The following is an 11,772-nucleotide window of genomic DNA, read 5'->3' as shown; positions in this document are numbered from 1 at the left end:
CCCCCCCACTCTCAACCCTCCCCACACTGTGATAGTCAATGACTCAGCGTGAGTCATTGGCGGAATGAAATCAGGCTGAAAGAAACAATAGCCACATCACTGTGCTGCGTGTTGCTCTGACAACAGGTGAGTGGCGAAGTGAATTAGAGTGTAATTTGGTGTCTGTGTTCTTATCAGTTTGGATGTTTTGACTTGTGCAAAGTGTCGTGTTCGGTGGAGTCGAATCAAGTGCAGTCAAGTGTTGTCTTTCGGTGCAGTGGGTTTTTTTTTTTTTTTTTGGCTTCATCCAGTGGCGTATTTGAGAGTGACGGAAAACTGGTGGGGCACCCGCCCCTGAGCTATACAAAAAACCCCCCAAAAAACTCTGACGAACCAACCTGTCTCTCAACAGGAACGCGCCAAGCCTCTCAAAGTAACGTCGCGCAATCTGAAAAACATCAAGTTTGCTAGCGAGCAGCCGACATAATCCCCCCTGATTCCTTTTCTTGCTCCTTTCACGCTTTTGTGCGGCAGCTTATCGCTTGGCATAAGTGGTCACGTCACGTGTGATAAAATTGCCATATGCTCGCAAGGGCGTTTGAATGTCAAATGAGGATGAAGGAAATTACCCGAAAAGGTGGCATGTTTTTTTTTTCTTCTTAATTCTATAGTGGAACCTCTAAAGTCAGTTAATTCAGAGACGTTCATCTCCTGTTTGTTAAATCCCCTTAAAAAAAATCAATTGATGTGGAAATCAAGTTTCATTCTCGACTGTCAAAATAAGGTGATGTGAATCGAATGGAGTCTGACTGCTTTGAATGTGAATCCACTTTGGTAAAAACAGAAAAAGCTCAACATTAAGATAAATCCTTGATTCACCGAAGTCAGGCCTTAGTGCAACTTCAGAGAACTGCTGTCCACGCTGCCGTCGTCTGCACTGTTAAGCTCATGAGGCTGCGGTTTTTGTTTTTTTAAAAGAGATCTATAAGAGCGACGAGGCTCCTTGAACACATGCATCCATTCAAAATAATTACAGGGGACCCGAATGCGCTGTAGTGGATCACTGATCCACGGAAAACAGTTCGATTGCGTTTATTCAATAGCCTTGATATCCAACTGAAAGCCGGTGCACTAGCGCAACGCTAATAAGAAAATACAAGCTACGATTAGATTATTGCACAATAAATGAGAGTTGTGCATATTGTAAAAACCAAATAGAGTCAAGAATAAGAATGATGGTCATTTCACTTTTAACTGCGTCCTAATCGGTTTTTGCCCTCTTGAGTTCATGTTCACTACTCAAATGACTACGACGCGCACACGCAAGGCCTTCCAGTAGGCCGCAGTGCCCCCACCAGCTCCGGGGGGCCACTCTTCGCCACTGGCTTGATGGAGTTGTTTTTTCTGCAGTGCAGTTTATTTGAGTGCAGCGCAGCTGTCGGACTGTGTGGACATCCACAAACATGCCCATCATTTATTCATCCCATCAACTCGCCTCCATCGCAAAGCATAACAGCAGCCAGGGGTGTACAGGATTACGCGTCGCCATAGAGCGCGCCGGTCGCACGGAAGTCAGCAGCTCAGACGGAATGCGCCCATCAGCTCGGGTGTGGGATATGATTTTCTCCCGTGAGGGGGGCAAAGCTGATTGACATTGAGGAGACGTAGCACTTTCGGACTGAGCGGACGCACCTCGAGTGCTAGTGTGCTACGCATGCCAAATCTGTCACGTCACCCCAATTAACCCCTCCCAGCTTGTCATGCACCTTTGACAGGTGGCGCTCATCCATCCCATGCCTGCCTTCCTTCCTTCCTTCCTCCCTTCCTCCTTTCTTTCCCACAGTCTGCTTCAGGCCAAGATGGCTCAGTCTCTTGAATGTCATCTCCATAACCTTTGTCATTCAGCTATTCTAATAATCCATGTTCACGAGCACCCTCATTGAACCGCAGCGAGGCTTGGACTGAATCATATCCTTACATAAGCGATATGAATATTGAATAAATATTGACAAATTGCAACATTAAGAAACAGAGACAAAATCAAATCACCTTCATATGTATCGTGGATTTAAAAAGTTTACACAGCCCTGTTCAAATGACAGGCTTTTGTGATCTTCAAAACAAGACCATGACACATTTAAACCCCCACGTGTGTTTGAGAGATTTTGGGATGATCCAGTGAGACCATGGTGCAACTTTTGGGCTATAATTCCAAATTTTGTGCAAACAAAACACTACTCACCACCAAAAGTGAGGCGTTGTGCGTTCCACTGAGGCGTTGTGCTTGAAACATCATGTTTTCAGCCTGTTTTTCTGCAGCTGGAACTCTGGCCATAGACAAGGTGGAGGGAATTATGAACAGTTCGAAATAGCTTATCAGGCTTCTGCAAGGAAAAGGTTTAAAAAAAAGGGGGGGGGGCGTTAATCAGAGGCCTTTTGTGTGCTGACTTCCATTTAATAATGAGTGGAAATGTGATCGGTGAATTGTGAACAGCTCCCAGTTATAAAGGGGTGTGCACACTTGCGCAATCACATTTTCTCAGTTGCTTTCAGGGTTCGAATAGTTTGGGAATTTTCTCTATATGTAGCTTTTATTTCGTTTTGAATTTTGGGGGATGGTTTGTTAGTTTTTATTTTTTCACAAATGGCTTTTGTTAGTTTTAGTCTAAGTTTTAGATATTTTTGTTGGTGGTATATGTGTGTGGTGCAAGATAAAAATTTTTTCAATTTTTATCTTGCACCCCACACATATCCATTTTTTTCCCACAATACAAAAAACATTTAAACGGGGTTGTAGACTTTTTATATCCACTATATCTGAAAAATCTCAATCAGAAAAGCTGATGCAAAATTGATGAAGGGGACATTCCATTAGGTACACCTGCACAATCTAACGAGAGACTCTCGAGGGGTGTCTCTGACCGTCAAATTCCTAATTTAGATCCGCGAAAGGGGAAAATATTAACTGCGCAATCTCCGTCTCGTGATGGAAGTGGCTCCCAAACGTTGACGCTGTCATGAAGATAAACAAGTTAAACCGGACATTTACATACAACGGTATTGTTGAATGAACGGCGCTCTGGCATGTGTCAATCAAAACAAATCATGACGTGGTATTGGATTTTGATGAGATGTGATCGTAAAGGTGTGTCTGGCTGAGCGCGTAAAAACATAAAATCAATCATACTCAAAGACATAACTTGCTGCTCAATATTGTCGAACGGAAACGAAATCTATCAGTCGAAGCCTCCCTCACGGCTTCGCATATTTTTGACAGGCCATCAAAACATCCCACACCAAACCGTCACAGACATTTGGAAATAACACTCCTATCCTTTGTCCCCCCCCCCCTTTTTCTATTTGCCCACATGTCTCTTCTCCATTTTCCTTGTGACTTACGTGTCCCTCAACCCTTCTCATCCATCACCTCCTCCTCCCGAACTCCCCGCCGTCTGCCCTTCAGGTGTGACGCGCACCATGAAAGAAAGAGTGACCAAACCCACGGCCATGGCCCAGGGCCGCGTGGCCCACATGATTGAGTGGCAAAACTGGGGCATGGCGACGGTGGGCGTGGGGGGCCTACCCCAGTCCCGCATCAGCACCCAGGAGCGGGAAAAGGAGCGGCGGATGGAGAACGACGCCTACAGCGACCTGAGCGACGGCGAGAAGGAGGCCCGATTCGCTGCAGGTTGGGGAACACGCCCGCCCGACGGGGGGGGGCAAAGTACTTCATCGTGCCTGACAAGTAGGGCTGAACCGCTTTGAAAAAGAACCGAAATGAATGCAAATCTTTTGTTTTTCTCCTCAATAGTGTGATTGCGATTGAACACGCGATCCAAGGTCGTCTTCCCATCTATTTTGGGGAAACAAACACAAGCAAGGAATTGTTCGGCTTTACAATAAACAATGTCAGATAGATTATACGGAAACGTTTTGGTCCGTGTGAGCACTGGACTTATCTCGACACGATATCATGAAAAATGATTGTACATACACATATACGTGCGTACATACATATATACATACACACACACACACACATATTTATGCATACATAAATATCAATCTATTTTTTTGTTTGTTTGTTTTTTTGTTTTGTTAGGTGCAATGATTAATTGACAACTAATCTATAATCACATTAATCACAAGTTATTCTTGATAATCGATGCAGTGTTTTGCTACTTTTTTATTTCCATTTTCAAGTGAATGTCAGGATCTTCGCAGTACATATTCTCCAATTTCTGTCGTCCTCTGTGAAAGCAGAGCGCTTATCTTTGTGCTGAATCAAAACAGCACATTTGCCTTGACTTTGTCTACGCTGACATTGTGAAACAATGTCCAATTTTGGAATCAAGGAACGGAAACTGTTTCATTTCAATGATTGTTTGGATCTGATTAAATCGACAAAATCATCGAAAGATCAATCTTAGTTGAAAGCTTCGTACCTCGGGGCAGGACGGCTCAGTGGTGGAGTGCTCGTTTACCCAACCCGGAAGTTGGTGGTTCGGTGGTTCCCCGGCCATTGCGACCTTGTCCAAGTGTCCTTGAGCGAGATACTGAACCCCAGGTTGCTCCTGATGCTGTGTCATCAGTCGGTAAATGAGGAACGCTGAGTTAGCTATCGAAAGATAGGTTTCAGGCACACATGGTGATGATTGTTCAGCCTTACTGTCAAGCGCAGCCGCTCTTCTTGGCTTTGGTCGCGCCAGTCATTCAGACAATGAAGCACGAGGCCCCGCGTGTCTTTTGCTGCGTCACCTCAGGCATCCTCCAGCAATTTGCCATCTCCGAGGCAACCCTCCTGGCCTGGTCGTCGATGGACGGCGAGAGCCCTCGGTCGGGGTCAAACCAGGGCAGCGTGGCGCATCTGAGCGAGGTCAACCAGGAGAGTATCACCAGTCGAGGTAAAAAGTTTAGCAAAGGCAAATATGCTCAACGCGCGGCGGTGTCGGAACCCCAAATTGCACGGCCCGGATCGGCATAAACCGATGGTTGCAAGAGTCGCAATCAGTCTCAAAGAGTCTCAAAGAGTCTCACGTCATCTTTTCAAGCTCCATGCTAGCCAGTTTTTTTCCCCCCTCCCCTGAGTGGTTGAATTTGATAATCTTGATTGCTCAGTACTTGTGTAGTCCTTTCACCTGAAAGCTGACTCTTGCGAAAGCTGTTGTTTGGAAGACGTTTGACTTTTATTTGAATCGTACAAGCTTGCGTGCTTGAAGACAATTTTGGGTGACCTCTGATGACAACTTGATGAGAAGGAATAGAAGTCGGTTGCAAAACAGAGCGCCTCTACTCTTTTCCAATAACCGCTCAAGCTTGACCCCTCCCCCTCCCGCCCCCCCCCCTTTGTTCTTTCCACCAGACCAGATCTTGCATCACTCCTCAGCCGAGGTGTGGCCTCACACTTACGTCTCCCAAGGACACTACTGCCTCTCCTCCTCGGATGCTTGGGAGCCCATCAACAACGACCCATCCGGCGTGGCGTCTCCCCCCGCCGGCTCCTACCTCGTGGGGACCGAGGGCTACGACGGGCAGGCGGCCGCTCACTTCCTGTCGCAGCAGCAGCAGCAGCAGCAGCAGCAACAGCAGCAGTTTAACCTCCAGCAGCAGAGCCAACTGCAGCAGTTGCAGCAGCTGCAGCAGATGCAGCACTACCAGCAGCAGCAGCAGCTCCTGCAGTATCAGCAGCAACAGGTGAGCACACATCATCGTATCGTGATAGACTTTTTTTTTTTTGCCCGCCTCGTTTCTTGGAATAAACCCACGTTCGTCCACCACATGTGCTGAATTGTGGATTAAAGTTTCGACAGAGAGGTATATTCGACAATGCTTTTCATTGAAAGCAATAACGTCCCATCCCCATCCAACACATCTTCTGAAAGGTTAGACCTTCAAAACAAAAGCAAGCAGCATAACACCACTTTGGTATTTAACTCCACTCAATAAACAAGTAATGGTTTCAGTGAGGGTGCTGAATACGCCACCACAGGGCCAAAGACAGCGCAGTGAACCTTTGGCTTTTATTTTGAAGGCCTGATTTTTGAACAGGATGTGACAGCAATCTCGCCCCGAGTGTTGTCAGGGAGTTTGAGGGCCTTTTTATTGCCTTGAATTTTTCGCCATAGCTTGCATTGCGGAATACGCCATCAGGAGTCTTCAAAAAGAGGTCGAAATGACCTGACAATAATCATCTTTTTCCACATTTTTGTGTATTTCACACTTTTTGGGATGTAAAGCTAAAGGTGATTTCGATAAAATGTATTTTTGGGGGTTCAAATTTTTGTGCGCCTGGTTTGAATGAATTTAAGTTTAATTTGTATATTATTTCCTGTGAGAGAATATCGATTTGGATTTCATTCGATTCGATTTTAGTCAGACTTGTCATGAAAACTGAGGTTCATTTTCTGATGACTTTACTTTCATTCCCTCCATACGAACAAATCAAAGTGACTTGCTTTCGAAGCAAAGCGCTGCACTTTGCTTCAGTTGCACACTGTTGGCGTTGTATTGTGTACCTTATTGCTTTGTGCGTCATTCACGAGGTACCTGCTTGGTCGATCACGTCCTCACAGGTCGCACATCTGACCCCGTGCTCCACGCTCTTGTTTTCTAGTCCCTGGAACACCGGCTGCACAGCGCCAACCACTCCTTGCAAGCGACCCCCAACAGCACCATCCACAGCCTGGTCCACCAAGTGCACCCGCCCCTGGTGGATCTGTGGAACACGGGCCAAATGGAGGCCTATCAGGCGGAGGCCGGAAACTTCATGGGCACGGCGGCCGTGGTGGAGCCCGGCCTATGCGTGCCTGCCGGAGACGACCTGGTGGGCAATGAACACTCGCCGCTGCTGGAGCAGCAGGAGGAAGAAGAGGATGTCAAGGTGAGCTGAGGTCATGTTTACAATACCAGGCCAGTCATACATCCGTCCATCCTAGGGTTATCATCGCTTTGGAATTTTCATAAGGGGGGGGGGTTAATTTTGTTCGGCTTAATTATTTTTCATAGCAGGGTTGTCAATTTTTAATCCGATTAGTTTTTTCAAAAAGGCTTTGTTTTAGGTTGTTGTTTTTTTTGTTTGTTTGTTTGTTTTCTTGTGTAGAAGATTAAAACCATTCAACGTAGTGCATATATACACACACACACATTTAAAACGAAACCACGCTCTTGATTTAAATAAATTCCTCAAGTTGAAAACGGACATTTTCGGCATCATCACAGAGTTCGTTTTAATGTAGTTTCAGTTAGTTTTTGTCTCTTTCAAAGCATTTCCGTTTTTATTTTAGTTTGGTCAACGAAAATGTTTTTTTTTTTCCCCAATTTCACTTTTCATTATTCTGTGTTAACTAACCTAACCTTGGTCTTTCCGATCTGTCAGGATGGAGAGATGACACTGTGTATGGAGCCGGACGCCTCCACGCTGACTCCCCCCACGCATCCAGGGGACGCCTCGGGCGGCAGCAGTCCGGGGCACCCGCCGGCCTCGCCAGTGGGCGAGCAGAAAGCCTGCGACGCCACGCCGGCCGGCCTCGCTCACACGCTGCAAGAGGAGGAGGAGGAGGAAGAAGAGGAGGAGGAAGAAGAGGACGCCGGACGGCAGGAAGAGGGGCCGGCCGCTTCCATGGCAACCAACTGACTTCCTGGCTGTCACGTGACTCCTCCATACAAACTGAGCGGAAGTCAGCCGTAGTAATACAATATTTATCTATTATCCTGTTGCTTTTCAGGTATCGAAAAAACAAAAAAAGATATTTTTTTTCCAGGCAGGATGGATTGTTTGGGAATTGCGGACCTGATGCAACAAACTTTGTAAGCCTTACATCCCAAAGGTAAACACGTGACGAGAGGATGAGGAGCTCCACGGACATGACCATCAGGGATCAGGAGGGAGGGGGCGGTGCCGCGTGGGCGTGCTGTGCAGCGGGTCCATGCATGCGACCCCATCATCCTATAACAAAGACCGAACGTATTCAAACAGTATCATAGGAATCCTTTTATACAGTAATAGCGCCAGATGGGGTAAGGGAGCAAGTGTATGATATGATCAATTTGCTTCAGTGGAAGTGGGGGCGATTTTGTTTTTATGTTCGAACATTGTGTTCCCCCTACTCACATCTTCATGAGTTACGGTTACCCCCCCACCCTCCCACAGATGAAGACGATGAACACAATGAAAACTTCCATGGCGCGCATCCTGCTGACAGGCGGGCACGAGCGTGCACACACACACAGACACACACGCACACACACAATAAAACTGCACAGATAAGGATTGTACTGTAAAGATAAGCGTGCTTCCTACTCTGTCTCACTGTATGCATGTTCCTCTGGAGTACCTGTACTATACAACTTTGCACTGAACCATAGTCGGGGGCGGGTGGTGGGTAGGGTTGGAAGGACATCGCTCTCTCGCTCTTTTTAATTATTATTATTTATTTTTTTTGCACTGATGCAATCCAACACATCAGAGGTTGCCTTCTGGACTGGTGACGTTGGCCGAGGCCCACTCTTGAAAGCCACCAAAACGTGGCCACTTGACCTGACCTACCCTGACCTGATGATGATGACGATGATTACCATTTGAATGTACTGGCCGAGACCAGAAGGCTTTCCAAGGGATTTGTATGTTCAGATGGAATTCACTGTTGGCTCACCTCCAGCACCACTACGACAATACCAATGGTCAGGTCCAGAAGTATGTGGATGAGTTTTTTTTTTTGTTTTTTTTGCATTTTTTACACGACCACAAAAATAAAACCAGATGTCATTCAAGTGTAGACTTTCAGCTTTCAATGAAGCGGTTTCACAAAGTTTAGGAAGGCGTTTACCATTCGGGGACGAGAGCCATTTGACAGCCACACATTTATCAGGACGACATTTCGCTGCTGTAATGTATTCAAAGTACTATTTTTCCATTGAAATGAAAAGAAAGGCCATGAATCCATTCCGATCACCAAAAAAATGTCGTGTATTTTAATGAGGAGAAACAGCACTCGTAGCCTTCTTGTCCCTCTTAGGGCTGCAACTAACAATTATTTTAATCATCGCTTAGTCTATCGATGATGCTGCCAGTTCATCGACAAATCGGAAGAAAACAAATGATTTCCATCCCCTCATTCAAAAGCATGCCATATTTGAAAGTGACACTGCAGAAAAGGCAGAAATGTAAATTCCTGAATTCATTCATCGGCTGCTGACTTGTGGCTCAAACTGACTTGGCGTGCGACATGCTCCATAGGGTTGAGATCGGGGGTGCCGATTTGACCATTGAGGAATGTTCAGTTTCACCGCCTTCCAAAACGTCTGCCAGCATTCGTTTGCTCAAGCACGTGTTTCACATGTTGTGGAATGCTTTGGATTGTCTCCAAAGTTTTCATTCCATCGACATTGGTTTCATCTTTCCAAAGTTGAACAAGAATGTCTAATCCGTCTTTCCTTGGCATGACCGGCACCAGCCGTGTGCGCCTTGTTGGAATCATTCCGTAGGCTTTTACATTCAAGAAAGCATTTCTTGATGGTTCACTTTGACAACGATACGCCTCGCTTCCCTCAGGCTCGCGCTGATGTTGTGAAAAGCCACACGGCAAAGAAACGGCACATTCTTCGGTGGCCAACTCGGATCTTGAGCCCATAGAGAATGCTTTTCACTTACTGAAGACAAAAGTGAAGGCAAAAAAGCGAGGGTGACTGCAGCGACAGCTGACTATGAACAATAGTGCTCGATTTGCCATGATGCCTCGGCTCATTTTGAGTCCCTGAATATTGAGAGATCTGCAAAAAAAAATAAAATAAATGTCTGGACTGTAATTCCTCCGCCATTTGTGCTCACATAAAAGCTGAAAGTCTACAGTTCAATCCCATCTTGACTGTTTTATTACGGCGCTGTACAAAGCCAAACATCATCAAAATGCTTCTGCGCCCAAAACGCATGAATATCCAAATTGTAACCAGCAACAGGCAGGCACGAGGCCGGCTTGCCAAAGTCACCTCTTGTTATATCGATGGAAATCATTTTGGAAAAACACCGTAAACCCACAAACGTCTCGTAGAGTATGATCAGGTTTTTTTTTTTTATCCCTTACACCCATTGGTCTTAACTTTCTGGTGGTCTTTCTCCTCAACTCACAATTCAGGCCTGCCTTGGTCATTTTTTTTTTTTTTTTGCGTCGGTTCCATTGGAATGGAGCTGAAAACATGCTTGTGTGGGTCCGCTCGTGCCAAAACACGGACGCGTGCTGCCCAATCAGCCAATCAGGGAATAGACGAGGCGGCGGCGCTCAAGGCGTCGTCCTTGCTCGTGTGTGATTACTGTGAGGCAGTTGCTTGTGTGCTGACACATTTGCATTTCTTTGTATTATTTGGAATATTTTCCTGTGAGGAACAGGGTGGAGGTAATAGTGAGGTGGTGGGGGAGGGGGGGGGGTTTAGAGAGACTTGCTGTGCATGGAAACTTTCCATGGCTTTTCTCTGTCTGGGAAAATCTTCTCCTCATGTTGTTGATTGTGTGAGAAACTTTTAAGATACAGTATAGATATACTGTATAACCACACACACACACACACACACACACACACACACACACACACACACACACACACACACACACACATATAAACACAAAGAGCAATTTACTGACTTGAATGAATTGATGTATTGACGGCTTCTTTATGCAATGTCGGGACAATGTTTATTTTTCTACTTGAAATCCCTGAAGCTAGAATAGGTGTCATGGTTGTAAAGTCGGGCACTGGTAAAACTGCTGGGTCCAAAGTAACCCAAATTGGGTGAAGTAGCTAACCCAGCGCTGGGGTGCACAAGGGACAGAGCCAATGTTGAGTTATTTAAGCCCAGCACATTGGGTTGAGGATGGGACGCAGCACGTTGGGTCAAGATTTCCATCCAGTAAGGTGTCGAATCTGCCCATTCTGATGGGTACAAGCTCGCAAGAAATGGGTTTTCCTGTGATCAGTATAGCTGCGCTGAAAAAAAAAAAAACGGACACCTTTTATAACCCACATTTTCTAAGAAGAAGAAGCAGCAGCAGCAGCAGCAAATTTCCCCCTTGGTGACGCACGCCGCCCATTTTCCGCGGCAGCCAGCTTTCGCTCTGCAGCCCGCCTCAATGCAATCTTAAACCCAATCGTCAAAACCGACGAGCCCAACCTTGTGAAAAAGTAACCCAATCCGCTCACAATCCACAGCTACCCAGCGAATGGGTTAGGAAAACAACCCAGTATTTTTCAGTGTGTATTTGGATGCGGCGAAAACAACTCTGAAGGATGAAAAGTTGGATTTTGGCGCCGCTTTTCTCCTTTTGGTGGAAAGAGCATTCCAAACAGAATGTCTTTACACAATGGCACATATTCATTTATTTATTGAGCAATTCAGGAGGATTAGCGTGTACAGACTCTACGGATTGATGCGACCCTTCTGTGTTTCTTTAAGGGTCTCCTTCTTCGATGCTGCTTTCGTTCTATCTGGGCTCACCCCCAAGAGGCAACATGCATAAGTGGGAACAACACTGCTTCTTCTTTCCCGGGGGTGAATTCCTGCTTTGATTTTGTTGATCCAAATCACAAATGAATGAATAAATAAGAAGCCACATTTATTCCTGTGGATGTAAAGGCTTGAAGGACCACGTCTCTCTCTCTCTCTCTCTCTTGCTCTCTCTTTTTCTCTCTCTCTTTCTCTCTCTCCCCCTCTCCCCTTTTGTATGAGTCCACTGCCACTCAAGCCGCTTCTTTTGTGTGTGTCGTGTGTATTTCTATGTTTGTGTGTATGTGTCGTCACGTCGTA

The 11,772-nt window shown here is 46.0% G+C and overlaps 1 protein-coding gene and 1 long non-coding RNA gene across 9 annotated transcripts in view; one reads left to right on the top strand and one right to left on the bottom strand.

The window, feature by feature from the left end:
* Positions 1–8,265, top strand: part of fam131bb (family with sequence similarity 131 member Bb) — a 22,959-nt gene extending 14,694 nt beyond the window's left edge. For all 7 annotated transcript variants that reach the window (XM_019869000.1, XM_019868998.1, XM_019868994.1 and 4 more), the window contains 5 exons: positions 3,443–3,667; positions 4,743–4,883; positions 5,342–5,673; positions 6,593–6,859; positions 7,355–8,265. In XM_019869000.1, coding sequence (XP_019724559.1) covers positions 3,443–3,667; positions 4,743–4,883; positions 5,342–5,673; positions 6,593–6,859; positions 7,355–7,612 — 1,223 coding nt within the window. In that variant the 3' untranslated portion in view covers positions 7,613–8,265. The remainder of the gene's footprint in view (positions 1–3,442; positions 3,668–4,742; positions 4,884–5,341; positions 5,674–6,592; positions 6,860–7,354) is intronic.
* On the bottom strand, positions 946–4,752 carry LOC109515318 (uncharacterized). 2 transcript variants are annotated; one of them, XR_002168165.1, is made up of 3 exons: positions 4,649–4,752; positions 4,425–4,559; positions 946–2,306 (listed from the first exon to the last, which is right to left on the bottom strand). It is a non-coding gene; the product is annotated as an uncharacterized LOC109515318 (long non-coding RNA). The 2 variants fall into 2 exon arrangements; XR_002168164.1 differs by having other exon boundaries at positions 4,425–4,736.
* Positions 8,266–11,772: the final 3,507 nt, after the last annotated feature.

The sequence above is a fragment of the Hippocampus comes genome, unplaced genomic scaffold, assembly GCF_001891065.2.
Source record: "Hippocampus comes isolate QL1 unplaced genomic scaffold, H_comes_QL1_v1.1 scaffold67, whole genome shotgun sequence".
NCBI lineage: Eukaryota > Metazoa > Chordata > Actinopteri > Syngnathiformes > Syngnathidae > Hippocampus > Hippocampus comes.
This window is presented reverse-complemented; position numbering and strand designations above follow the sequence as displayed.